This window comes from Rousettus aegyptiacus, unplaced genomic scaffold, assembly GCF_014176215.1.
Source record: "Rousettus aegyptiacus isolate mRouAeg1 unplaced genomic scaffold, mRouAeg1.p scaffold_m13_p_5, whole genome shotgun sequence".
Taxonomy (NCBI): Eukaryota; Metazoa; Chordata; class Mammalia; order Chiroptera; family Pteropodidae; genus Rousettus; species Rousettus aegyptiacus.
In genome coordinates this window covers 98,984,838-99,012,834 of record NW_023416308.1, presented here as the reverse complement: position 1 = coordinate 99,012,834, position 27,997 = coordinate 98,984,838, and the positions used below count along the sequence as shown (strand labels likewise).

Here is a 27,997-nt window from a genome sequence, read left to right as displayed (position 1 = left end):
TATAATTATATGCTATTACATGAGGAAGAAGTATGTTTGATTGAAACCAGAAACAAATATTTACTTAGTATAAAGTTTTTTCACATATACAAAAAAGTGTATAATAGGAAATCCATTAAAACCAAAACATAATCAAGGCTGTAGGGAAAATATACATTAAAAAAATGGGCTTTGTTTTCCAAATAATGAAAACACTGATGTATTTGTACTGAACTGCCTCAAACTCTTAACCTGTTAGGAAAACATTTTAAATAACAACAAAAAATGTTGGAGAAAACATGTAATACAGAAGATTGAAAGCATCAATGTTATACATGTTCAAAATGCCACATTGGTGATCTACAAAAGAATCTAGTGTAAAAAATTACATCTAGACACTCTTCTAATAGAATAAGCATCATATGCAACATTTCAAATCAAACTAATAACTAATCAAATTTAATTCACTTTCAATTAGAAAAAGACACGAATAGTATGAAATTGAGCTTTTGAGTAGCACTAACAAGTTTTCTCATTAAAAATCCTTTTGTATATATAGAAAAAGTATAAACACATAAATTATCTGATAAATAGAAAACATTGATAGGAATTTTACAAAGAAGAAACCAAAAACACAGGGCACACTTTTGTTCTAGTTTTCAATTATTCTGAGAGTTTTCACGCAGAGGGAACATTAACACATGAGATATTTTCACTGTCAAGAGTTTGTGCTCTGTTTAATTTTTTTTTTTCATTTTGAAAAGAAAATATTCCATGTAGAATTATCCGTCTTACTAAAGGTATAACATTATAAATGTGTATCTCTCTTTTTCTAGTCTCATTCCCTTTTTATATCTATATTCCATTAATTTACCCTGTTTTCAGAGGGGAAAACTGATCTAATTAAACATAAAACTGTGTCAAAGTAGATTTAATGATTAACACTAAGCAGTTGCCTAGGGAACAAGCACAACAGTCTAAAAAAATCTAACACTGAAAGTACAACTGGAATAGAAAATAGTGAGCGACAGACATATATGTCAATAATTTTACACTGATTTTTTTCAATCATGATAAGCATTTGTCAGTTATAGTTCTAACACATTATTCTTTTTATGTTCAAAATATTATCAGCTCAACACTGAATGCTCTTCAAATGCCAGTGATTTCACAATCTTAATAAATAATGGATTCTAGAGTCATTCAAGTTAAAACAACAATTTTACATTAAATGATGGTATATAACAAATTTAGGCTACTGCTGTGGGGGGCGGGAAGTGTTTGTCACAGATTCCGAGGCTAGCTTTGCAGTTAGACTCTTGTGAGTCAATGGGAGTAAAAAAGTTAATGGAATATTTCAAATTATGATTCAATAAGATATAGCATTATTCTATTCATCCTAAGAAATACATATGTATGTGATAATACATATTTATATACAATATATGTACCTGTATACATTTATATATATATATGACCAATGCTAATTAATTTCTCATACAAATTTAGAATTAGGTTAACAAGATTCTTGGATTTTATGATTTGAGACAGTATAATTCTGTAGGTACAAGATGGGCCTAAGAAAGTATGCTTGCCAATTCTAAAATTAGTTCTCACCAACATATTTGGGGCAAGTTATCCTTAGTCTAATTGTTACGAAGTGAGCAGAGTTTGCCTCTTACCTTTAAAAGAGGATTAAAATAAGTGCAAAGTGGAAGGTGCAAAATTACATGAGAAAAAGTGCTTATGTAAAGCCAAGGTATGACAAATAGTAAAATTTTTGTAGGTACTGTAGGTGGCTTTAAAAAGACCACTTTTCATAATTATATATAAATATTGCTAAACAATTTTTTTTTTCTACTACAAGAAACCAGAGACACAAGAATCTAAAATGTCTTTGGAGGTCTGTAATGGTTAAGGTTTTGCTTTTATCTATCTGCCTTAAGATCATGCTGTCTTAAAAGAGAGAGAGAGAGAGAGAGAGAGAGAGAGAGAGAGAGAGAGACACACACACACACACACACATACACACACAGTAATGACTTATACTTTCTAAACATTTCATTTGGAAGAATTATCAGATGCATGTGGGTTTTCGTCTCATCTCTGTAAAAATTATAAACAAAATACAATTTTATAAAAGGATCTTAATAGGAAAATGCAATGCCTGGCAAAACAAAGAACAGAATTTTCTATTCTATATTTCAAGAATGTTATATTTCTTGAGCTCCTATTTAAAAAAATACAAATTCACACATACACACACCCACCCACATAAATTTATGCACACTCACTCCAGAGGTGTATAGCTTATACTCTACTACGGTTTTTTTTCCTACTACATTCTTAAGGAAAAACTGGTCATATATATATACAATTAGAAGAAGAGACAAAGTATATGTTAAAATGATTGCCTATGGCATTTTACGTCCAGATAGTACAAGATACAAGGCATTGCTGGTAACTTTAATCAATATTATTTTAACAGCAAAAAATAAATAATTTAACAATGAAAATGGGTGTGTCTACTCATCAGGAACATGGACAACTTTATCAAGTTCTAGTCACTCATAGATTGAGGCCTGTTTATTTGTTAATGTAACAAGTCTTCCAAATCTTTGCCATTGTAAACCTCTGAAGAACTAACTCCCTAGCAAGTACTTTTTTTTTTTTTTAAAGAAAACTATTGACTCCACTCCTCATAATGAAACAGGACTGATAGCAAAGTCAACAACTAAAACGTGCAAAGTATGGTGAATGCTATGCAATAATTTAAAATATAAAACCAAGTGATTATATCAAGGTTACCAATTTATATTGAAATGTCAAATCCTGTGATTTCCAAACCAAAAAGAAATTCTAATGAAGAGTGGGTCTAATATTACACCTTGAGATAATCTAATGATTACAAAGTCTTACTTTTTAAATATTCAACACCAGAAATCTACAACCTTTATCTGCACAAAGTACACGCAGATCGTTCTAGCTATGACATCCATTACACAGATGGTTTTGAACCATTAAAGTAAACAAAAAAGTGCTCTCTTCTTAACTGCAAGGAGATGGAATCAAAGTTTCTTCTCAAGCTGATAACGATGAAATTCAAGTCCAAGACACCGACAGAACTGTGGTATAGTACTTGTCCTTATTCCTTCTTTACTTCTTGCAGTTTGTCATAAAGGACTGAATTGACATGTCTTTTTGGTTCAGGGAAAACGAACCATTCGAATAACATGAATCTCTTGTACCACCAAGATGGCAAGATGGGCTTAGTGAGGCGGGAGTGACATAGACTTTTTAAATACCCTAAACCCTTTTGCTGGCCCAGAATATGGTGGTGGTGGCGAAACACTTTGTTTTCTGGTCAGTGCCATTGCCTGTTCATAAGAAGGTAATCCTGTGTCCTCCACTGAAGGTGGCAATGAAGACAAGACGGCCTCCTCAGGTCTTCTGAAAATGATGGAGGGAGTGTGCCTGCCTCTTCTTACATAGGTGGCTGAGGAACTAAACAGAGAGACAGCATTTGGGTCTTGAAAACGCAACATTTTCAGGTTAAGATGGCAATATTAAAAAACCCAGCTGACTATTTTTATAAAAATTGAACCCAATTTATTAATATAACTACAGTTATATAACAGCAAAAAGAGTCTTGGTACAGTGGAAAAGAACTTTGAAGTCAGATATGGGTATGAAACTGGACCCTGTCATTTCATAGCTGTGTAATCAAAGGCAAGTTACCTAATTCAGTTTCCTCCTGTGTAAAGTAGGGATAGTAACAGCTACTTCAACAGAGTTGTTTTACGTGGATTGAGAAATGTCATATGTAAAGCATCTAAACGGTGTCTAGACTACTATAATAAGGACTCAAAACATACTAATTCCCTTTTTCTCTCGCTCCTGGATGAAAACTTTCTCAAAGAATGGTGTAAAACCGAATCTAGGCATTGTTGAAAGGCAGCAAAACTCCAAGCCAAGGAAACTGATGGCACAGAGATAATCACAATGGCCGACTCTCCTCTCTCGCCTCTGTTCCCCGCTACGGTCCTGCTGCCTCCTAAACAGTCCTTCCATCATGTCACTCTTCTCCGCGAAAGTCTAACCTGCAGCCTTCTTTCCACTGAATCGAGTTCTAATTCCTGTGCCCCCTGTTCAAAGCCTCCCTTATGCTGGCCTCACCTTAGTTTTTATAGCTCTCTGCTCTTGCCAAGGTAGCCTCTTTAACAGTCAGTCCTCTCTATGTGTAATGTAGTCTCTGTCCCGTCTCTGTGCTTGTCCATTGATCTAAGCCCAATGATTTATTTTATTTCTTCATTATTATTTTTTAAAGTATGGAACGCTTCATGAATTTGCGTGTTATCCTTGCGCAGGGGCCATGCTAATCTTCTCCATATTGTTCCAGTTTTAGTATATGTGCTGCTGAAGCGAGCGCATAAGCCCAACATTTTTAAAAGATATATGGCCTCGTTCAAGTCCTACCATTTTTACAAACCTTTGTCAGCTACATCAGCCAATAAAAATTGAAATGCATCACGGGTCTAGTGTTTTGAACCTATACTTTTCCTTCTCACTTGCAAATTACAAAATGATAATTTAAACATTAGTAAATTGATCTGTTTAGACTGTAAAGCTCAATGTCTATGAAGTAACTATGCATAAATTAACCTCCTTTAATTATGGCTAAGACGATAATTAAAATTCATGGGTAATCCCAAATTCTAGTCAGTATTTACAAAATTCTTTCCAACAAAAGACAGTTTAGCAGACCCAAAAGTTTTCCAAACTAAGTTAGTCAGTTTGTACCTTTAAACACCTTTTCCTTTGGAGATTATAAAGAGATCTGAAAGCAGAAGGAAGGAGAGAGGAAAATTGCAAAGAGAGAAGAAAAGGAAAAGATCAGTGTAAATTTAGGAAGTGGATAATTAGCCCTTTAGTAGCTGAGAGGAAACAGAGAGCATTACAAATTTACTCAGAGGGCTCAACACAATTCCTCTTCAAGCAGTAATCTGGAATGTTTTCATAGTAGGCTAGTCACTTGCCGCGTTCATTAGCTTGTAACGAAAAGTTCTATTTGTTTACAGGGAACAGGAGAGAAAGATGTTTTATATGAACAAATAAATTTTTCCATGTTGACTTTCAAAATTTGAGATATAGAAACAATATAATAATTCTATCAGTCATTAAATACCGGCACAGCCATTCTTACATTTTAAATGACTGAAAGCAGAAAGTATGCATTAACAACATCTCAAATAAATGAACAACATATGCCTATTTTACTCCATGTAACATAGAAACTAAGAAAATGAAAAGATCTTGTTTCCCCTTTCTTGGCATGTTTTTACAGAGGAATGAGACATACTTTTCTGACAATGATCTTATTTTTCACTCTTTTCTTTCTCAACTATTTCCTCACCCTTCCCCCACTTCCAGACTTGCAAAATATAGAAAGAGAACAAATAATCCTGCTGGAAGAATTTCTTGGGACAATAGGTGAAAAGTACTTTAGTAAGTATTTGAAAGTTAATCCCCACGCAGGAGAATGTTTGGTAAACCTAGTCTGAAATGTCCCCTGAAACTCAAAGGGTTGCTGTGAGGATCAAAGTGAGACAGCAGATGTTAAAATGATCTGTGATCTGGACAGCGTTATACGGTACTAACGTTAAGTATAATTAACCTTATTTTAAAAATAAGAGATGTCCAGGGTTTTTTAATTTTTAATTTTAATACACAGAAAACACACATAATAACAGCACTGCTTTGCTCTGTCTTTGAATTCTGCTTTTAACCTCATGCAGGGAAGAAGCAAAAAGGTTTTCAGAGGAAAAAAGGTATAAGTTAAGATGTTATAGTGTAGAAAAGTGTAAAAATAAAGAACGGGAGAAGAGAGAAGAAAATGTCAAGCATGAGGCACTGAATAATGGCTATGCTGTCACAGACCTTGAGTGAAATTATTAAACGTGAGGGCATACATACATGAACTTTTTTGGAAAAACGTTAATGAGGTAGAAAAAGAGGAAAGATAACAGACAAGAAGAGTGTCCAGAAACAAATTTTGCCTATTTCTTCATTAACCTGTGAGTTTTCAGGACTCTTCCAGTTTGTGGAGAAAGACACACTGAATAAAAATTCTAGTCAAAAATCCTAGAAAATGGAAAGACCTAGCTCCTGTCCTTATGTTAACTTAAGGGAAATTAATAGAAATCTCCCAGGTTAAAAAATATTGGCTTAAGAAAAATTAAACTAATTCATCCTTACTTTCTCTCACTTTTCAAATTTTTACAGGATTTACAGAGATCTCTGACAAACACCATGCCCATAGGTCACATTAATCCCTCAGGGAGCTCTTAAGAAATTCTAGTGTGGGTACAGAATTACAACTTATATTGCCCTTGTCCTCGGCCCTCTTTGCTGGCATGTCTCCTTTCTGCATCCTTACTGTGGGCTCCGTCCTTTCCCTTCCGTTCTTCCATCACACTCAAAACGTGCCTTCTCTTGTGGCTTCAGCTTTTACCCTCCAGCAGATGAATCCTAATTCTACACCTCAACTCTCACTTGAACAATAAAGAAATTTATCATGGTAAAAGACTATACCATGAAATTTGCCATTTTAACTGTTTTAAAGTATACAATTCAGTGGCATTAATTATATTCACAACGATCGCCACTGTTTCCATAAGCTTTTCATCACCTGGTCGCCATCACACACGCTTGTTCACAGAATTTGAAAGTGTGACTAGGGGTTCTCTAAAAGCATCAATTTTGAACAGCCTGTTTAGCGCACCTGGTGCTTCTTTTGAATAAGGTTATTCTACCCTTACTCATCTATACTTACAGAGGAGATAATATATACAATACACAGAACAACAATCTTTTATTCTATTAAGTACATTGATGCTCTAGTATGCAAACAATGATGGCCTTTAGGAATCTTTCTGAAGCTTTATTAATGTGCTATTATCCTCAAGTGGTCACCATTTTATTTTATTAATTTTCATTTAATTTAAAGTATCAGTAAAAATAGTTGAATTTAAAAGCTAGTTTTACTGTTTCTAATTGGGTAGCCACATGAGTAGATCTGATAATGCTGTGACTCAGAGTAAACTATGGGACTTCTTGACTCTGCAAATAATGTGGGGAACACTGGAATCTGCCTCCTGCTTAAGAAGGAAATATTGAAAAATCAAGCTGACTTTTATGACTCTCCTTGTGTTCTTCTGGAGAACCTTAGAAACAGCATTTTAAGTTTTTTAATTGTTAAATTAGGCAACCAAACAAGTGTCAGAGAAGAGGAGGCTGGGGAGAGACAAGACAACTAAACACAATGTTGTATCTTGATTACATCCTAGAGCGAAGAGAGGACAATAGTGGAAAAATTGGTGAAATCTAAGTAAGGTCTGGAGTTTAGTTAATAGTGATGTACTAATTTCGGTTTGTAAGTTTTACAAAGGTACGATGATAACAGAAGGTGTTAACAGTGAGGGAAACCGGGTGGTAGATAGATGGGAACTCTCTGTACTATCTTTGCAGCTTTCCTGTGTATCTAAAATTATTCCAAAATAAAAGTTTATTTTAAAAAATAGGCAGTCATTTTTTCATCCATTTAAAAATAACAATACAGAATGTATATTAGTGAATTAAATATTTTCACTTGGTACTTACCCTGGATGCTGTTGCCTCTTACACTTAGTGATACAAAGATAGTAACCGAGTAATCCAAAAAAAACCAAAAATACTCCAGCAGCAATTAGTCCAGTCAGAAGGCCCATAACATCAATTTTCTCTCTGTTACCACCTTAAGAAAAATCATTAACAAAACATAACTATAACAACTGAAAGGTACAACCTATGATTTTAATACATTTAACCGTGGTTCTAAGTACACTATGAAGCATCTAATAATTAAAATTGATTTCTTTGAAAAGTCTTTGTGCTAGAGACATGACCTAAAGAATTTTTTTTTTTAGGTGAGGCAACTCTTGGTTGACCTCACAGATTACAAGGACTTTGTCAGTTTACAATCTCTTATTTTTTTTTAATTAAAAATTTAAAAACCTTTTTACACCTACAGCACCTGGTCTTCCTAGGTAAGCTCCCATCCAAGTACTAACCGGGCTCGACCCTGCTTAGCTTCTGAGTTCAGATGGGATCAAGCTGGTAGACCTAAAGGATTTTTAAATGATACTTCTTTAAAACATTAGTTATAGTTTCGTTTATTTTTTATAGGTCATATTAAATGGATAATATTCAAGACTAAGCGAGATAAACATCATCTTTGTTCAACTAGACACACTTTGACATTAACTAAGACACATATATTGAGAAACTCTAGAGTAGGTAGGTAGTGTAGTCTCCCTATAGCTGGGGCCCTAACAAAGGGGAGTGAAAGAATAGCTGGCAAAAAACCGCCTGACTAAAAGGCAGCTAGAGATGATGCATACAGGTAAAAGACAGGCTCGCCCCTCTCTAGAAGTTACTTAATTCTATCTAACAGTCTTAACTTGCCTAGTAGCATAAGTATTGCATTCACTTATAATGGTAAAAAAGACAAAAAAAAAAATTAAAATAGTTTACTACCTGAAACCAATGGAGTCCAACTTTTATTCTATGCAAGTCTTGACTTAGCTGAGCTGTTTAAAGCAGCTTTAAGTATTATCTCATTTCCCTAGTATCTCACCAAACTTGATTTTCAGTGTGTACATAGATGAATGTGGCCTTCTCTGTTTTAGCTAGCCTAGTGTATAATTGAGAAATCTTCCTTGGATTTACAAGGTGTGTATATTGAGCAACAACCGAACTCAAACAATGAAACCAAAATGTATTATAAAAGAGAGGGTGTGGGAAAAACATTACATTTGATGAATTCTTGTCTTACCTGATTTTGTTGCTGGTCCCTTAACCGAGTATTCCTGCCAAAATGCCACCTAAGAGAAAGGTAAAATTTCCACTTATTTAGTTTCTTTATTATCATTTCATTTGGTCCCAATGACCTAGACTAAGGGTGGTGAATTCTCAGCATGTGCCACAGGCAGGATACCAGTTCATTCAAGCTAAAGGGAATGCCTCACCCTAATTAAAGCACTACCATGCACCATTGTTTCTCCCAGCTCTAGGACTGGTCAGGGGATTATAGCCAGTGCCAGCTCCCTACCACTGTACCCCACTATTCTCTTTTCACCTGTCCAGAGCTCCCACTCAGACATCATTGGAAACTATCGCATTAGAGTAGGTGAATGTAAGGTAGAAGCTGAGGCAGTGGACTCATTATCATATTTGAAAAGGAGCCTAAATTTTTTTATGCTATGCGGGCCCTCAGATTTTATTGAAAGGTATTTGTTGATTCTGAAAGACATCCTTGAGACCGTTTAAGTTCAGTATTATTTGAGAGAATGGAAGAGGATTTTAAGGAACCATGATAAAATTAGAAAATGGGTTTGTGAAAAATAGAATAAAATCTCACGCAATTACAAAGTACAGACTTTGTTTTCTTTCTTTAGTGGATGGAGGTGGTAGATATTAGCAGGGAGGCTGGGCACAGTTTTGGAAAAGAAAAGAACTAAGTTCCACTAAAACCTTCGTGTGAAGGATAGATACCTAGAGAGATTCTTAGTAACCAAAGAGTAAAATGGAACTCCTAAGGAAGGGAAAAAGGAGCTGGGGTTATTTAATCTACAAAAGTAAAGACTTTGGTTCACTTAACATTCTACAAGAATATGTCAGATTATAACAAGGACAGTGGTATCTGTTTTCTACCTTTTCAAGACTGACAGGATTTGATTATATTTTAATGGAGAACTTCTGAAAGTTTCTCCTTTAAATTACACAGATATGCCAAACATTACTGTTTATACTCCTGAATGCAGGGGCTATATATTTTGTATCTTCAGTCTCTAGCAGAGTACTTAGCTCATAGGAGATTGTCAATACTTAAAATATAAATACAGTAATCAAAAAAAGTTAGGTCTCTGATAGGAAAAATTGCTCTGACTCATGAATGATTGAAATCTGAGTCAGAGAATTAACTCAGATTACATTCTGAAGTTCAATTCACTCTGCTGCATGATTGCTTTTGAATATAATAAATATTAAACACACAAAATCATAGCATAATTGATAACTTGTTAATTACTGTAAGCCCAGTTAATTAAGTACAAACTAAGTCTAAGTTTAAGGTTAATTAGCATTTTTAAGGAAGTAGAAACAGATAACAGGTATACAATCCTGATGTTATTTAAAGTATAAAATCTCTAATGACTGAAAGTGCCATTTTCTTAAGTATGATTTAATAAATTTCCAGCCAATTAACAACATCAACCAAATTACCGTTTTATCTTCATCCACAAGAATCTCTTTGGCTTCCTCATAATTACAAAATTCTTCATAGCACTCTCTTTCTAGGTCACCAGGAGTGAAGAGCTCCAAATCGAATCTATTATTTAGGAGGCGTCTATGTATGAAAGAGTTTGCTTCTTCTTTTGATGTAAATACTAATAAAGAAATAGAAAGATTTCAAACACTGATTAAAATAAGGAAGAAAATTCCTGTTTTAATTGTGAAAAAAGTAAATAGTTCTCTTGATGTGGTTAAATTATACCAATTTCTTGTATGTTTTTAAAATCTGACAAAAAGAAATATTACCAGTAAAAATAATTTCTGCTAAATATGAAATACAAATATTAGTATAATTCCAGAAAAGAACTGATTATGTCCAAAATTATTAGCATAAGTAAAAATTATTTAAATATTACTTTTGCATCCAGAAAATTATTTTTCCAACAAATGACAGGTCAGACTATGTATTCTATTTCTAAAGGGTTGGTTCTCTATTATCTTGAGTGAGAAATTGGTCTGGAATAATGGACAGAGCATTAGATTAAGAGTTAGAAGACAGAGATTCTTCGTTTTAATTTTGCTTAGCTATCAGCTGTTTATCCTAGTAAGTCACTTATATCTTAGGGTTACCATTTTCTCATTTGTAAAATTGAGAAATGAACTAAATAATCACTAAGATCTCTTTATGTTTTAAAATTTTAAATTAATAAAAATACATTTATATTAAAATTGTTACATGAAATTATACTAAAATAAAAATTTAAACCTCTAAGTTAATAAAATTATAAGTTAATTACAAAATTAAAAGACTTTAGTCCCTCCCAGAGGAGTAGCTCCCTCCACCCATCCCCCAAACATATATTTACAATGCTTTACAAGACTTCCTCTATATTTCTAGGAAGGTAAATGGTAAACAAGATAGACTTAAGCACAGGTTAACACAAAACTAAAATATCCCACCAAACTTTCAACTCATTCTGGTATCACACAAACAAAGCTTAAGCAGTCTTGCCCAAGATCACATTACGGAGACTGGAATTCAGAAACTCTCTGAGAACTACTACATTAAATGCTTTAGAGAACTGAAAAGTGTTGGGATTTCTCACTGCTAACAGTTACTAACGGAAGAGTATTTTAAAGTGGGCAACTGCAAGACTGATCAAGACTGACAAGAGAGAGCATGCCCTAAAGACTAGTACTGATTTGTGAGTGACTGCCCTAAAGACTAGTACTGATTTGTGAGTGACTGCAGGTTGGCCATTTATTCTTGGCTTCTTGAGGACAGTCACCCCTCATCTGAGATATTTTTTCTACTAATCAATCACCTTTCCAAACAGGTCTGACTCTTTTCTAGAGCTGTTTTGTCTAATACAGTAGCCATTAGCCACATATGGCTGTTGAGCACTTAAAATGTGGCCAGTCTGGATTGGGATGTGCTGTAAGTGTAAAATACAAACAGGATTTCAAAAACCTAGTTTTAAAAATGTGAAATATCTCAATGTTTGTATTGCTCATATTTGGAAATGATATTTTAGATATATTGGGTTAAATTAAATAATTACTAAATTAATTTCACCTATTTTTACCTTTTTAAATGTAACTATTAGGAAAATTTCAAGTATTTATATGGTTCGCGTTATATTTTTATTGGCCAGCATTATTCTAGAGTATTCATTTTAACATTATTAATAACATATATGGACTATTTGCACCAAGGCGGAAGCTAAAATGGGATCATTGGTGATAATTGCTTTAAGAAACATATTAAGAGGCTGCCCAGTGTGATGAAATATTTCTGTTCTTTCTTCTCTCTTGCCTTCTTTAAGATTTTATGCTTTCATCAGATGGCAACAGAAACAGAACGAACATTTTTCTACGTCTCCATCATCTCTCGTTGAGATTCTTGCAATGACCCTGTAAGGGTCATTCTCCTTGCTCACCTATAGCCTGTTTTTAACATTCTGTTGTAGCTACACTGGCTTCCAACATGCCTGGTTCTTTCCTGTCTTGTATTTGCTGTTTCCTCTGAATAGAACTTTCTTCTTTTTGTTTGCCCTCTCATCTCCTGTAGGATTTTGTTCAACATGCCTTTGAACCCCAATCTCCACAGACGGACTTCTGGCACTCCTCATCCCCTTCTATACTTTGTTTTTCTTTGTAGCACTATCACCATCTGGTGTTTTATATGTTTTACTTATTTGTTACCACTCTGTTCCCCTCACTAGGAGGACAGTTTGATAAAGGTAAGAATGTTGGTGCCTGGCACATAAGAGATACTCAAAAAATCACTACGTGTGTGAATGAACTCAATTTTCCTACAGCGAGAAGGAACTCTTGGACCTAAATTCTATCAGTTGAAGCAATTCATGGGTATAGTCTGGTGTTACTCAGCTTGGCATAGGTTTAAAATACTAACCCAGGGATGAAGTAACTCATAGTCTGCCTAATCTAGCTATACTTACTACATGAACTCTAATTTCAGAAAAGAGATTTAGAAATCTGCCTCTGTATTCAGAATTTGCCCAGATCTTTACATTTTATTGGCTAAAAAAGCAGTGCCAAATTTCTCATTTTTGGTCTTCTGTTCAAGTAGGTTATCTGAATTATAAAAATACCCCAGTTCTCCAAATGGCTCTTGATAAAGCTACTTTCAACTTGAAAGGAATATAAAAAAGTCATAAGCATTTTTATTGTTCCTGAAGTGACCTTTATACCAGTAAAAATCCTCACCTCTGTAATTTAAACATGCCTGTTGTTTGCCACTTCCCTGAATGAAAGTTTTAGTTTGGTCAGAGATTGACCTTAGACCTTCAGTGCCTCACAAGACTTTTCCCTGCCTCCCTTACTATTTTAGGAGAAATATTGCTTTTTGTTGTTTGGGTTCTAAGTAACCCTGAAATTACTTATAATTGAAAGAAGCAAATTTCCTAGCACCTGGAGCATCCTGAATGTCAAGGAGAGTCCTTACTTTCCTTATTTTCCCTCTGGCCTTTGCACTTTTGTATCTGCCTTCTTAAATTTTCTTCCCATCTCTATTTCTCTTGTCTTAGACCACCCCAAGTGGCTCTCTGTGCATTTCACTGTATCAAACCCACTAACCCAAATATTTCATTCTCTTCATCTCTCTTATCTCATGTTTTCTAAAGAAATTCCTTTTAAGTCATTTCAGCTCTACCATTTGGCTTTATTAGAATTTAGCTGAAGATCCCTTATCTTCTTAGTTACTTCTCATATTTCCATTTATTGTATCTCATTTACAGATAAAGAGCATTGTCTTCTGTGCAATACAACTCTCCTGAGACAGTTACTGCTACTCACTCTTTGCTCTAAAGCTCTCTGTTCCTACCTCAGTCAACCCTGTCGACTGAACCAATGAAGAAGCCCTCCAAGGCAGAGATTACAGACTTTCATTTGTATATCACTAGTACCTAGCATAGGGCCTGCACATAGTATGGGTTAATAAAGTGGTTACTAATTGAATAAGTTGGTTTTTAAAATATATACAATTCTTCATTTACATTGCCAACAGATAGCACCTTCCTTTTGCACTCATGTATGATTTCTAAATTCCTTCCAGAGTTTATGATGTTCTTGAGAGTCTTTTATGTCTATATTGTATGAATAAATAAATACATTCAGAAGTTTTCTGGGGATTAGCATTTGATCTCACTAAGAATGGATCATCAGTCTTATATTAAGAGTGGACTTACATATATGGTGCAATTCAACAGGTACTAAGGAGAATCTCCTTCCAAAATCTCTCCCTTTCCCACTAGTTAGGCTATCCAATTGCCTAGAATTCTGTCATCAAGGTTTGATTCCTCTGGGTTAAGATTATTGCCCTATCTTAAACTATACACACACTCTTAGAAAGTTTAACACACTAAGCTTCATTAATCATTAATAAGTCATCTAGGAGTATTAGAGTAACAGATCCTTCTCAAATGAAAATGAGCTGAGAGTAGGATCTGATGAGAATTAATAAGGGACAGAAATGTGCAGGAAAGTAGATCCAAAGTACTGGCACTGGGTAGGGAAGCACAGTTGGGGGAAGGAAGATGAGAACCAAAGGCATTTTTTTTTTTTTTTCTAGAGCAGACTTTTTAAACGTGGGCAGGAACCAGTCTGTTTACAAGGTGTGTTATTCTAGGTTACCAAACCCCAAACTTAATCTTCTCACAGCCATCTGACTATATCCATACACTTGAAAGTCGAAAAAGATCTCTGAGATGGTGCCACTCCTCACTCTTATCATTTTACAGATGAAGAAACACAAGCAGAAAGGTGTCAAGTAAATTGCCCAGGGTCTCGAAACAAGTCCAGACTAGATCTTGGATTCTGTCTGTCTTTCCAGGAAGAACAAGTAATTATGCTCATTATAATTACCACATAGCCTCACCTAGAAAAACTGAATTTTCAGAAATTGAGATAGGTTCTCCATTCGGTTAACCACAAACCAGATCTTAAACATATACATTTAATCAAAATAACACAGAAATAAATTTTCAGTTAACCACAAAATTACCAAATAAACCACAAATTAACAAATATTTTAGTGTTTCTATGACTGATGAGGGTATGTAGTCTCAAATACTATACTTTCTCGTTTGATATCTATACTATGCGGCTCGTATTTCCAGGATGGTTGTCCTGGAAACTGAAGCCACTCTTACCTTCTTCCCCCGCATGCCTGGACTCCTCGCGACTTCTCGTGCAATGAGGAAAGGCGAAGGTAGCTGTGAGAAGTTGGCTGAAGAGAGCCAGAAGTGTAAACATAGTCCGGAAACGGTCAAACAAACTAAAACAAAACAACCAAACAAAAAACAGAAAACCACGTCAAAACTCTCCCCTGGCTCTCAGCACTTTGAGTTTCTATTGGAACTGAGTTACCAACCAGCTGTGTTCAAAGCCACCAGGCAACTGAGCTGCGCGCGCGGTTTCGGTCGTCAGGGTCCGATTCGCACCCAGAAAGCGGCCCCAAGAGCGCCTGGGGACAAAGGCCGCGCCCCGGGACGCTGCCGACGGCTGAGCAGGCACCTGTCGCCACAGGCGACTCTCTGCCTCGCGTTGGGATTGGAGTAGATCCGCAGAGGTATCCCCCGCTGCCAGTAACCCATTCCCCGCCAGGGCCAAGAGGCGGGGCCGCGCACCTGCAGCTGCCGGCGCATGTTCCTGCAGCTCCCGTGGTGCCTGCGGCCGCCAGACCCAAACCTCGGCGACGCTCTGGGCCTCGCTCTCGCAGGGCTGGGGTGGCCCGACACTCAGGACGACGAGGCGCCCGGGGTCCGCGGAGGGGCGCCCTGGTCCGCCCCGGGACACGCGCGACGCGAGTTCCTGCCTTGATCCCGGGAAGCCGCGAGGCAGCTCAGTGGGAAGGGGAGGCGGCGGCTACCTGGGAAGCACCTGGCGCGCGCCTCCTCCCGGGGGCCCGCCTACCTGCTGCGGGCGCGCAGTTGGCAGGCGTCTCCAGGGAGCTCGGGCTTCGCCCTCAAAAGCCGCCCAACCTTCTGCCCTGAGCCCTGGGCAAACCCGGCCGCCTGCCGGTTCTGGCCCCGCCTTGGCGCGCGGGCGGCTGGTTTGGACTCGTTTCTAGACCTGGCGTTTTCTGCGAATTCTGGGGAGCGTTTTCAGTTCTCGGCGCTCAGCAGAGGGCCCTCGGCGTGTCCGCGGTTTTCCTCTGTGGTTTCCACTAGGCCAGGGATCATGTGGTTACCTTGGTTTTCAAAGGGTGATTCGCAAACGAGAACGAAATATGCATTGGAGAAAATACACTTTATTAGCAATATGAAATGGGAAGTGATGTTAAAATTAATCAATTACACTGACTCTCAAGTTGTGGTCCGTCGGATCTGGGACGTCTCCAAGATCCTTTCAAGGGATCTCCGAGGTCAAAACTTGTCCCCTTATGCTAATAACACGTGATTTGCCTTTTTCGTTTTCATTCTCTCCTGTGTGCAATGGGAATTTCCAGAGGCCATTTGACATGGTAATGATGTCATCACTCTGCTGACTAATAGAATGCCTGCATGTGTTTTCTTGTGTTTTCTAGTATTTTCTATGGCAGATTTAATATCAATATGTAAATTTTTATAGAGATTTATAAAGATTAATAAAATGTTTCTTCTCAGTATTTCCGAACTTTTATTAGCTAGGTTTGGTCATACCTGGCAGGATAGCTATAACCTCATTACTCTCAAATAAATAGTTATCTTGAAATCTTGAACTTTTCTTCGAGTCTCTACAGAAACACAACAAAAAGTGAGTACACGTCGTTGCCTCGATTTGAAATAATATTTTGAAAATTTCTCGGTTTTAATATGTAATAGAAATACCATTAGATATCATTCACATAATTGAAAACTCTTAGGGACCCTCAATAAAGTTAAAGAGTATTAAAAGGTCCCAAGGTAAAAGAGTTTGAGAGCTGGCGCCGTTAGTAATGAAGGCAGCAAGTGGGCAGAAGACCTCAGGCAGGTGATGTTCTCATCCTTTTTTGTCCAAATAACATGCTTAACAATTCTTTGGAACATCATTTGAGGTTTCATGCTTTAGCCAAAATGGTTTGGCACTTGCTGGAAGCCAAAGGAAATACGTTTCCCTCTTTTAATCTTTGATTAATTCAATATTCACCAAATTCTTCTCCCTACAAAGGCTGCTATTGTTCTTTTATTATAATTATTTATTACCAACTAAATTCTTCCTAAGGCTTCTGCAGAAATTTTTGTTTTCACTAATTCCTTCTAGACAGTGCTTTTTCTTTTCCCTTTTTCCAATCTCTTCCCCCTCGATTTTCATTTGTTCACCTTGTTCTCTGTTTCTATAACATATCCTTCTTCTCTCCCTCTTAAGCAATTGGGATCAGACTGTGAAGAGGCTAGAAATGACTTCCTGTAGTCAACATCTTATAACAGGAAATATCTTCATTAGAATATCCATTCTTCTATTTAGTCATTCATTTAGCCAAACTAAGTCACTAAGATATAAGTCTCTGTTTTGGTGAAGAATGTAATCTAAGATTTACATCTTAGAATGTGGGCTTATAAAATTCTTATCAAGGACAAGAACTGACTCATTCATTTTTACATCCACCACAGTACCCATCAGAGTGCCTTTTATGTTGTTTGTACTCAATATATTTTTGGGCGTGGAAACTATTTTCAGGTAGAAAAAGTGCTTCACACTATATTGGGAGTAGCAAATGGTCAGATGCCTCATGCTGTGGAATCAACAGATATGAACTTTAATGACATTCCTTGGTGGAATGCATCCACCCACATGTCTAGATATTTGGACCAGAACAAAAGAAACATTGTGCTCACATCAAATATCACAGTTTTTAGTCTGAGAGGGGAGGCAGATATAGAAACGAGTCTGTTTCTTAATGGTGAAGTACATTCTGCATGTTTTCCTGCAATATTGGATCTTAAAGAATATTATAGCATTTGGCAGTGTACACACAAACTTTAGCCACTATGGAACTGCAAGGTATTCTGAGATTAGATAGCAAAGAGAAAAGGGCTTAGCCACGAACAACATTGTCCAAGATTGCTGATTTCTTCTATTTACGAACTATATTCATTTTCTTGTTTTGTACCATTTCCTTTTCAAAGTCGGAATGTTCTTATGTCTTTCTTCCAAAACCTTTTAAGTACTCTTAATTCTGTGGAGTTGGGCCAGATATTATGATTCTCGTTTTACAAAAAGAGATACTGAAGCATGAAGTAAAGAGTCTTGAATGGCCATTGCTGAATAGTAGCCTGGCTTATTACCAAGCAATGGAGGGCAGTAAGTAAAGAATTTTTTAATTTCAAAAGAAATAAGAAAAAAGTCAAAGCAGTGAGATTAATGGATTCGGAATAATGTGATAATTAATCTTCGAGTTTAAGCACATATCCACCCACTTACCTGTGTGAATTCAAGAATGAAATGGAAACTTGCTTTACTGTGTGGGCAGGAGGATTGACTCAAGAACTGTGACAGGAAATGTTACAGCTGCAGCCATGAAGCTCTACAACGTAAGATTACATTTCGCATCCTTAAAGACAAACTGATGACTGTATCATTAGTCTTATCGGAACAGGAGATGCAACTTTACTGAACTTGATATTTCTGTGACATTTTAGCTTTGGCATTTTGACATCAATTGTTCGCAACTTTAATTTGTCCCAGTAAAATCAGCAAGTGGGATATGAAAAACTCCTGCTGTTCAAGGTTGATTACATATTCATACGCAGGTATTTTCAGATTCAACAAATAGGTAAAAGGGTTAAAGATTTTATTTTAAACATTTGTTTAAAGCCCTCTAAAGGAACTTTTGACTAGAGAACTCATATTTAATTTTGTGAATAAAGTTAATAACAAAACAAATAAAATTAAAAATGTATGAGAGGTCATCTAGTTTCTTATCACGCTGTGGGTAGAAATAAGAACTATGCATTGTATTAAAAAAAAAATAGTAATCCTTAAAGTCCTTACAAAGCACATGGAAATTTGAATTAGTGTGGTTCTGAGCTGCCTGCAGGGGCCTGTGACAGGGACTTGTGTCACAATTGGTCACAAGACTCTCACTCTTTGTTCAGACCTTGGCATTTTTACAACTATAATTAATTCTTTGACTCACCAGACTCGTTTTATCATCATATCCTTACTGTCTGATTGGCATACATTTTTTTTTTAATTTTCATACACAAGTTTATTTGGCATCAATTGCAAAACCATGCTTTTCATCTATAATATGTGAAAAGGGAATTTAAACTAATCATGCATTTCTAGCTATACAATTGGAAGTGTTTAAGAAACATTCATTAATTCTGCATAAAAGAAGGATAATAAGGCAGTGTTGATATTACTGGTATGATTAAAGACACACATCACATGGAAGAACTGTTAGGAAGTCTATAAACCAGGCTCCCATTTATCCTCCTTCAGTGAAGAATTCTCCTTTGTTATTTTATGTACTACTGTGGCTTCAAGTTCTCAAGAGTTCTCAAAAACTGAGTTTTGAAATATAAAATGTGGGTTCTTGAGCATTGTTTCTTTTACTGATGTACCCTAATGGCTTTAGTAAAATTTATGGCTCTCCATTACCCACCTTCAACGCTATCTCCCTGACAGCTCCAGAGAGCCAGGAACAACGTTTATCAGTTTTCATCTCACTTGGCTCATAGCAGGATTTCCTGCCTGGTAAGTAAATGAAAGAATAAGTAAATTCTAGTCCTGAATTTGCTTCCCTCTAGCTAGATGACTTTGAACAAATCACTCCTCTGGACTGTGTCTACCTCTTCTGAGACACTGAGGATTTTGTCTGAATGAACTCGAATATTACATCCTATGCTAACATTCTAGGATTCTTTGACAATCCTTAGTAATAGAAATGTAAAGAGGGCTCTGTTTAAGTAGTATTTTAATTTATCTTCCCTGAATGGATAGTCTTGGATTACTAAATAACATAAATTTAAATAACATAAATTTTTAAATTTATGTTATTTAAAAGGAAATCTTAGAACCACTATATGATCCAACAATCTCTCTTCTGGGTTGTTAACCTAAAAAATAAAAGACCTTTCGAAGTGAGAGGATTTGAGGTTAAAAAAAGAAAAGCTAGTTGGGAAGCACTGATTTGGGTAGAAGCCCAAACAGTATTCCAAATAGGAGACAAAGGCAAGGGGTATTTATGAGAATGGGAAGGGGAACAATTACATCAGTAGAAGGAAGGCATTTCTATTGGTCAGATAGGCTGACATTGTTCATTCTAAATAATGTTTTTAATTTTCAGTTTGGTAGCCTTCAGTCTGTAATCACATCTGCTTTCTTGTTATCTTTGCAAATAGTTCTTCAGGACCCAATATTGCTTTAGGTCCAGTCCAAAGGTTATTTTGTCCTGTTTTAACATTCTAAAGGTTTGAGATAGTTCCTTTGGCATGGCAGCTCCAACTCCATTTTAAAGTCTCTCTCTCTCTCTCTCTCTCTCTCTCTCTCTCTCACACACACACACACACACACACACATACACACACACACATATGCATATATATACATATATATACACGCACGCACACAGACATATACGTATATGTTTATATTTATTACATATTTATATATATAAAATATTTTATATATTTTTTAATGGGGTATCCCAAAATTTTAAAAACATTTATTCATAAAGATATATGTGCCCCTATGTTCATTGCAGCATTATTTACAGTAGCCAAGACATGGAAACAGCCTAAGTGTCCATTGTCAGATGGTTGGATAAGGAAGATGTGGTTCATATATACAATGGAATACTACTCAGGCATAAAATGATGGAATATTGCCATTTTTGACAACATGGATAGCTCTTGAGAACACTGTGCTAAGTGAAATTAGTTAGATAAAAAAACAAAAACCTTATGATTTCACTCATATGTGGGATATTAAAACAAGAAGCACAAATGAACAAATAGACCAAACAAAAGCGAACTCATAGATACTGACCACAGAACGGTGGTTATCAGAGGGGAGTGGGGTTAGGAGAGGACGAAGTAGGTAAAGGGAGTCAAATATATGACAGCTGAAGGAAACCAGACTTTGGGTGGTGAGCACACAATAAAATATACGGATATTGAATTATAATGTTGTACATCTGAAACTTCCGCAATGTTATTAACCAATGATACCCCCAATAAATTTAGTTAAAAATAAAATAAGTCAATTATATCAAAATATACATTTTAGAATTTGTCCATATACACAAATTACATAATTACATATGTTATAACTTGTTCACCCACAATTATTCAAAATGGGAAATTAATATAATTTTCTATGTAGCAAAAAAGATATTAAAACATTTTTAGATTTACCTTTATTGGCCTCTCTACTCTGATAACTTGATTTACACTCTCATTCTTGGGTTATCAGATGACGTTACTACAGAATCTTTTTTCTGTTATTAGAACTAATTTATTTTCCAACTTTGCTGTCTTTTTCTTAGATTTTTATTGTGTGTATGTATATGCATATATAGTGTTTTTACTACCATTTTCCTTCTTTTAGCTCTCCCGTTGCTTTAATTTTTTTAAATTTTCTCTTTATCCTCAGAACTTAGAATTTAGAAGTTTGGGCACATTGATTTCTCTTTCCTCTTTAAAGAGAATAATGTTTTGCTTTCTTTTGAGGAACATTGTGCCTACCATGAAATCATCTATATCGTGTTGGACACTCAATAAATACTAGATGATTTAAATTAATTATTAATAACATTAGGTTTTGCGATCATATATTTTTATTCTTCTCATCTATTTTAATTCATATGTTCCCCTTTTCCATTTCCCAATTTTATTTTTTTCTTTTTCCTTTTATCCTTTCTTATTTCTTCCAGGTTGTTATTTTAGAAAATTTTGTTTTTCTCATGATTCTTAACTCTATCTTCTTTCCTTCTTTAAAGAATTTCTGTAAATTTTCTTAGGTTGAAAAGAAATAATCATTTTTGTAAATCAAAAATACTTGAATATCAACAATTTCTTATGGTTCAACCTAATACATTTCCTCAGTGTGTAACACAGCTCCTGGCAGATAATTAACAGTTGTTGAATTAGTTAAATATATCTTCCTTTTCACTGGTTTCTCTGAGGGCCCGGATAACATTATGCAGAGAGTTCTTTATCAGAACTCTCTGGAGTTCTGATTAAGAACTCAGGATTATTTAATCATCAGTGGTCTTACCAGATTTGCTCGTTATCTGATTCTATTAGTCCTTTTGTCAACATACTAAGGAAAAACCTGAGGATGTGCTTGTGCGCAAGCATGTGATAACCAACACCAGTGTTATTTTATACATATTTGCATGAACGTTAAAAAATGTAATTTATGGAGCATGCATCATTTTGTGAGCATTTGTGTACATGTATGCAGTTAGCATCTCAAAAAGCTGAAATATATTTAAAAAGAAATAGTTTGTTCAGAAATAGTAGAAATTGAAAGAAAGGTTAGGTTTCTTAAAACACATTATTATTCCATTCTCATTAACATTAATATGAAATATCTGTTATCCCCAAATCGTTCACCTCTGATATTCTACTACCTTCAATGGGCCTTTGAGAATTTATGCACTCTGAAATAACAGCTGGGCCTTGGAGAGGAGACTTATTAATTGTGGAAACATTTTAGGTTTCCTGATTTTCTGAGGACTAGAATTACTGACCCTGTCCATGAAGATTTTTAGTTCAAGATGCTTTTAATACTTTACATGTTCACTCATAAGTGCATCTTTTCTAACAACTAAGATTTTTAATGCATTGACAAAAAGGCACACTGTTTTAAGAATTTTATCTAAGGAAATTTAGTAAGTGAATCAGGGGAAGCACTGAAACTAGGATTTCTGGTTTCCGCTCAACAGGATTTCTACTTCACCTCATTGACATTAGCATTTTACTTAATTATTCAGTAATTGCACTTATGATTCACACCCTATGAATTATGAAGCGTTTCTTTTGTTTTCTTTTAGTCATGAAAAGGTGAAGTTCAAGATCTGACTCTGACATGTGGGATCACCCTCTCTTGAAATGAAGAACATACTTTTTCTTTTTTTTAAAGACAAATTTACCATTTATTATTTAATAGCAAAGAACTACATAAAACATCCAAATAATATACAAATTAATTAGTAAAAAGCCACCTTTTCCAAAAGAAATTTGTATGTTAAAATAAGTTTCCACATAACCCAATTCTTTTTTAATGAACTCTGAAGAACTGTTTAAATGCTTATGTCATAGGAAATTTTGTTGTGTTAAGTGATGATTCATTCTTTGGACACATTTAATATTGCAAACATTTTCTTTGCACAGAATATGTTGTAATGCATTAAAGTTTTAAAAAATGTATTTTGAAGAATTAATTGCCTCTCTCACATCTTACTTGAAAATAAACTTCAGATGGCTCTAAGAATAAAATAAAAAATAACTCTATAAAGGAATTAGAAGGAAATACAGATGGATAATATCTTCACCTAGTGTGAAGAAGGACTCTCTGATAATAAAAGTAATGGAAAAATCATAAAGGAGAAGATTGAAATATTCAACATCCTAAAAATTAAACAGTTTTAGACATAAGATACCATTAAAATCAAAAGGCAAATGACAAACTAAGGAAAATATTTGAAGCACATATGACAGATAAGGAGTTAAGATCTTTACCCTTTAAAATACTATAACAAATCAACAAGAAAAAAGACCATTGAAAAAAAATAACACATGAATAGACACCTCACAAAAGAGGAAATGTGGATAGTCAATAAATAAACCTTAGAAAATGTCTAGTTTCACTAATAATCAAAGAGATGAAAAGTAAAATAAGATTCATTTTTTGCTAGTTACATGTAGTACTAGGGCACTCTCTGTTCACTTTTGGAATAACCATTTTAAAAGACGTTTTAGCATTTCAATTCAATAAGTGTAGAGAGTCTGTTCTTAAGCATTACAAGAGATTATTGCCTAATCCATTTTTATTTACCTCACTATTGCATTTTTGCATTGTTGATTTGTAAAGATAATATCTCATGCGTCATTCTCATGATTATTATCTCATGAGTCATTCTCATTCTCTAATGACAGATCTAATGTCTCCTCAGTTATTTCTATATTTTACCTATTTATCATTTTCTAGGTGTATCACTAACAAGCTCAATAAAGTTCTAGTTTATGCATAAAAGTTTTTTAAAAACTAACAAGTTGACTTTAACAGAATGAACTGGTTCCCCTTATCCCCATGACTTTTCAAAAACTTAAGGAATACTTTTTATTGTTTTCTTTTACAAAACCAATACTTATGTTTACTGTAGAAAATTTTAGGGGTTTCAGACAAAGAAGAAAAATGCCTAATTTCACTTCCAACTACACCACTTGCAGTACATCATTCCAGGCCTTTTTCTAGCCATAAATACATACATTCACTATACATGTTTCAAATTAACCTTCAGAAAGTGTTATAAATGAATATGCCCACCTACGTTGAATGGGAAATGACAACTAAGACCGTAACTTCTCCTTATCAACAGTGGATATTAACATTTAAAAGATGGTTTAAAAATACTTTCTTGTTTTAATCAGCTTTTTTCTCTACATACTTAATGGAAAGTTGTAGATCTTCTTTTTTGAGTTCCCAATTTATATTTTTGCTGGAGTTTATTTTAGTCAATCCCAAGATTGTTGTAACATTTTTGTTTTAGTTGGGCCTAGTCTATTCTTGGATTTCTACGGAGCAATGAATTACCATTTGTCTATGGTTTGTTCTTCAAGCAAATTGTAATCACTATAATTTGTAGAAGCTACTCAAATTATTTCACTATTGCATTTAAGGTCATATTAACTATCTTTCTTTTTAAAAAATTGCTTTCTTAAATCTCCTTAGCATTCTTTAATTGAGATAAAATTCACATAATGTAAAATTCATCATTTTAACTATTTTTAAATATATGATTCAGTGGGTTTTAGAATATTCACAATATTGTGCAGCTATCACCGCTATCTAATTCTAGAACATTTCATCACTCCAAAAAGAAGCTCCATACCCCATAATCGGTCACTTCCCATTCCTCTTCTTTCTAACCCCTGAAAATCATGAAACTACTTCTGTCATAGATTTGCCTCTTCTGGACATTTCATATTAATACATGGTCTTTTGTGACTGACTTCTTTCATTTAGCACAATGTTTTCAAGTTTTATTCACATTGTAGCATGTATTAGCATTTCATTTCTTTTTATGGCTGCATAATATTCCAATGTGCGGATATACAACATTTTGTTTCTTCATCAGTTGATAGACATTAGGGCTCCTTCCATTTTTGACTATTATGAAAAATGCTGCTGTGAACATTCACATACAAGTTTTATAGAAACAAGTTTCCAGTTCTCTTGGGTTTACACCTAGGAGTGGAATGCTAAGTCATATGGTAACTCTATATTTAAGTTCTTGAGAAATATGTAACATTTCTGAAGGCTTAATATGCGTGTGGCACTTAGCTAAGCACTTAACTTAGATTTTCTCATTGAGTCCTCACAACTTTCTGTGGTAGGTCCAATTATTATGTCCATTTTACAGATGAGGGCACTGCAACTCAAAGATGTGAACTATTTGTTCAAGTGCTCACAGCTAGTTGGGACAGATCCAGGATTTGAACTAAGGCAGTCTGGCTCCAGAATCTGAACTCTTTACTACTATTATTGCCTTGAGATACTTATGGTTCAAAAAAGTCAGATAATAGCACACTAGTAACAAAACAAGGCAATAGAAAATACAAAATGTAAGAGCCATATAATGTGCTTAGAGAATTAGAAGTGGAGAGTAGAACCAGGAAAAGCTTTCTGGAAGAGGGGATATTTGAAGCGAGTCTTTATTTATGGGAACAAATTCAAGAAGAGAAGTTGGGGTGAAGACCAAATAGGTAAAAGGACTATTAAAGGGATGGCAAGTTAGTTTCTCCTCAGGTGCCAATTCCATTTCATTCGTTGGTAGTGGCCATCTGTAGCACTGGGTTCAGACATTGTATCCCAGCTCAGTGGGAAAGAGTATTATGATTAATTGGTAGGGGAGGGGACATTTGAAACACTCATGATATGAATTTTCATCATTGGACTATTACAACATGAGGATGAGAAATTATGGGTCATGTTCCAAAGAATGAGTGTATGATTTTGATTGGATCTTAGGGTATGTGTAGGAAAGTGGAGACTAGAATAAGATCAGAAATCCATGATGAGGCCATATTGTGGGGTGTTGTAAATGACATACTCAAGAGTTTGTACTTCATTCAGTAGATTGTGAGGCATCATTGAAGATTTATGAACAGGGGAATAATGTCATAAGAACCCTATGATAAGAAGATTATTTGGACAGTGGCATCCAGAATGAATTGATGTGGAGAAAGACTAGAAACAAAGAGATCATTTAGGGCAATGTGAAAAAAATTTAGCAGGTGGTGATAACACCACGTTAAAACGGGGAGCTACTATTTTTTTCTCATTAATTTGATAAAGGTTAAAGTGTAGAGGTGAAGAAGTGAACACGTGAACACTCTGCTGGTGATACACTAGTTCGACTTTTTTGGAAATCAATTTGAATATGTATAAAAAGCTTTTATTAAAAGGTCCATTCTTTTTAATCCAGTGTCTAGGAATTTATGCCAAGGAGGTAATCCTGAACATATACAAAGATGAAGATCCAAAGTTATTTATTGCATTGACATAAAAAAAAAATGTAGCCCAGTTAGTGGCTGTGCAGTTTCTCTTCTTGTCACCAGCCCCCTCGAGTCAGGAATCAGCATTTAACTCATCTTAGAAAGCATGTTGCATGAAAACCATTTAGTTAGAAATACTGAATTTACTGAAGATGATGTAGGGGAGATGGAAGAGAGGCTTTTTAAAAAACTGAGAAGCACTCAACACTCTTGATAAGTTCCCTCTTGGACATTTCTCCACAGTACTGAGCAGGGATCTTCATCTCTCTGACCCTAGCACACACACTACTTTGCCCTGCTCCCCCTCTCCTTCTCTCTTTTACTATTCAGAGTTACTTTATCTGCTTGACTTTGAGAATCAAAGACTATTCTAAGCCTTTTTTTGAAAGCTGTTTTCTATTAGAAAAAAAAACGGTCATAAATATTTGTGGAAGATATAAAAATTACTCCTAAGTAATGCAAAACACTGGGAATACATATTTTTGAAATAGGATGGTGCAAGGATTTGTTAAGTAAATTCTGGTAAAACCTGTTACTACTTAAAACTTACTGAGCACTCTTAGGAAATGTTACCTCCCTAGATGATTGTGTTTATTTCCATGGTTTTAAATATTACATATGTGCTGACAACTCCCAGATTTATACTTCTGGCACAAATCTTTCCTCTGTGATCCAGAAATATACTACCTCACTATAGACTAAAATATTCACACTCGATATCGCCACTTGACGTCTCAGAGACAGCTCAAATTTATCATGTTAAACTTGATCTTTCTCTACCCAGTCTTCTCAAACTTGGAAAAATGGCGATATCATCTAAAAAGTTACTAAAGTCAAGAACTTAGTAGGCATCCTTGATTCTTTCTTTCTTGACCCCATAACCAGGTCATTAGCAAGTCTCTTTAGTGCTGCCTCCAAAATACAGCCATCAACCCATTTCCATATTCATTACTACCCTCGCTCCAGAAGGAGTTTTCATGCAGAGAACACATGATGTGTAAAGGCACAGAGACCTAAGAGGGCTGGATTATCTAAGGAAAATACAGGTGGTGCATCAGGGTGGTAGGTCCATGCAATTTTAAGGTGATAAGGCTGGAAAAGAGATCCCTGGGGTGGTGGGAAAGGAATGGATTCAGAGCAAAGGCAGCAGGTTTGGGTGAGAATCTAAGCAGGAACTTGGAAGAAATACTTAGGCCATCTCTTTTTTAGAAATACTAGTAAAGAAGAGAATCATACCAACACAAGGCAAAATAAGTCAGTCTTTTAATGAGCAAAGATCTGTTACAACACTTTCCCTATACCATCTGGAAGAATAGATCTTGCTAAATATACAATATCAAAGGAGTTACTATTAAAATCAGTTATTAGAAAGGGGGGAAAAATTCAAACATAAATGTTTACTTTTAGTTATGGGTGAATTTATTTAATCACAAAGGCAGAACTGGTTTCATGTTCCCCCTCCTCTCCTTCTCCAG

General features: G+C 35.2%; 2 protein-coding genes and 1 non-coding gene across 5 annotated transcripts in view; 1 reads left to right on the top strand and 2 right to left on the bottom strand.

Moving 5' to 3' along the window:
• Positions 1–27,997, top strand: part of CCDC73 (coiled-coil domain containing 73) — a 220,122-nt gene that overhangs the window by 88,069 nt on the left and 104,056 nt on the right. The gene's annotated exons all lie outside the window — the stretch shown is intronic.
• Positions 16–15,836, bottom strand: PRRG4 (proline rich and Gla domain 4). 3 transcript variants are annotated; one of them, XM_016147094.2, is made up of 6 exons: positions 15,745–15,836; positions 14,982–15,106; positions 10,300–10,463; positions 8,852–8,900; positions 7,639–7,771; positions 16–3,483 (listed from the first exon to the last, which is right to left on the bottom strand). In XM_016147094.2, exons 2-6 carry the CDS (start codon positions 15,082–15,084, stop codon positions 3,249–3,251), a joined length of 684 nt encoding a protein of 227 aa, XP_016002580.2. In that variant the 5' UTR covers positions 15,085–15,106; positions 15,745–15,836; the 3' UTR covers positions 16–3,248. The 3 variants fall into 3 exon arrangements, with proteins under 3 accessions (XP_016002580.2, XP_016002577.2, XP_016002579.2); XM_016147091.2 differs by lacking the exon at positions 15,745–15,836 and adding an exon at positions 15,459–15,679; XM_016147093.2 differs by lacking the exon at positions 15,745–15,836 and adding an exon at positions 15,203–15,381.
• Positions 4,302–4,408, bottom strand: LOC118603263. Its single transcript, XR_004951145.1, has one exon. It is a non-coding gene; the product is annotated as a U6 spliceosomal RNA (small nuclear RNA).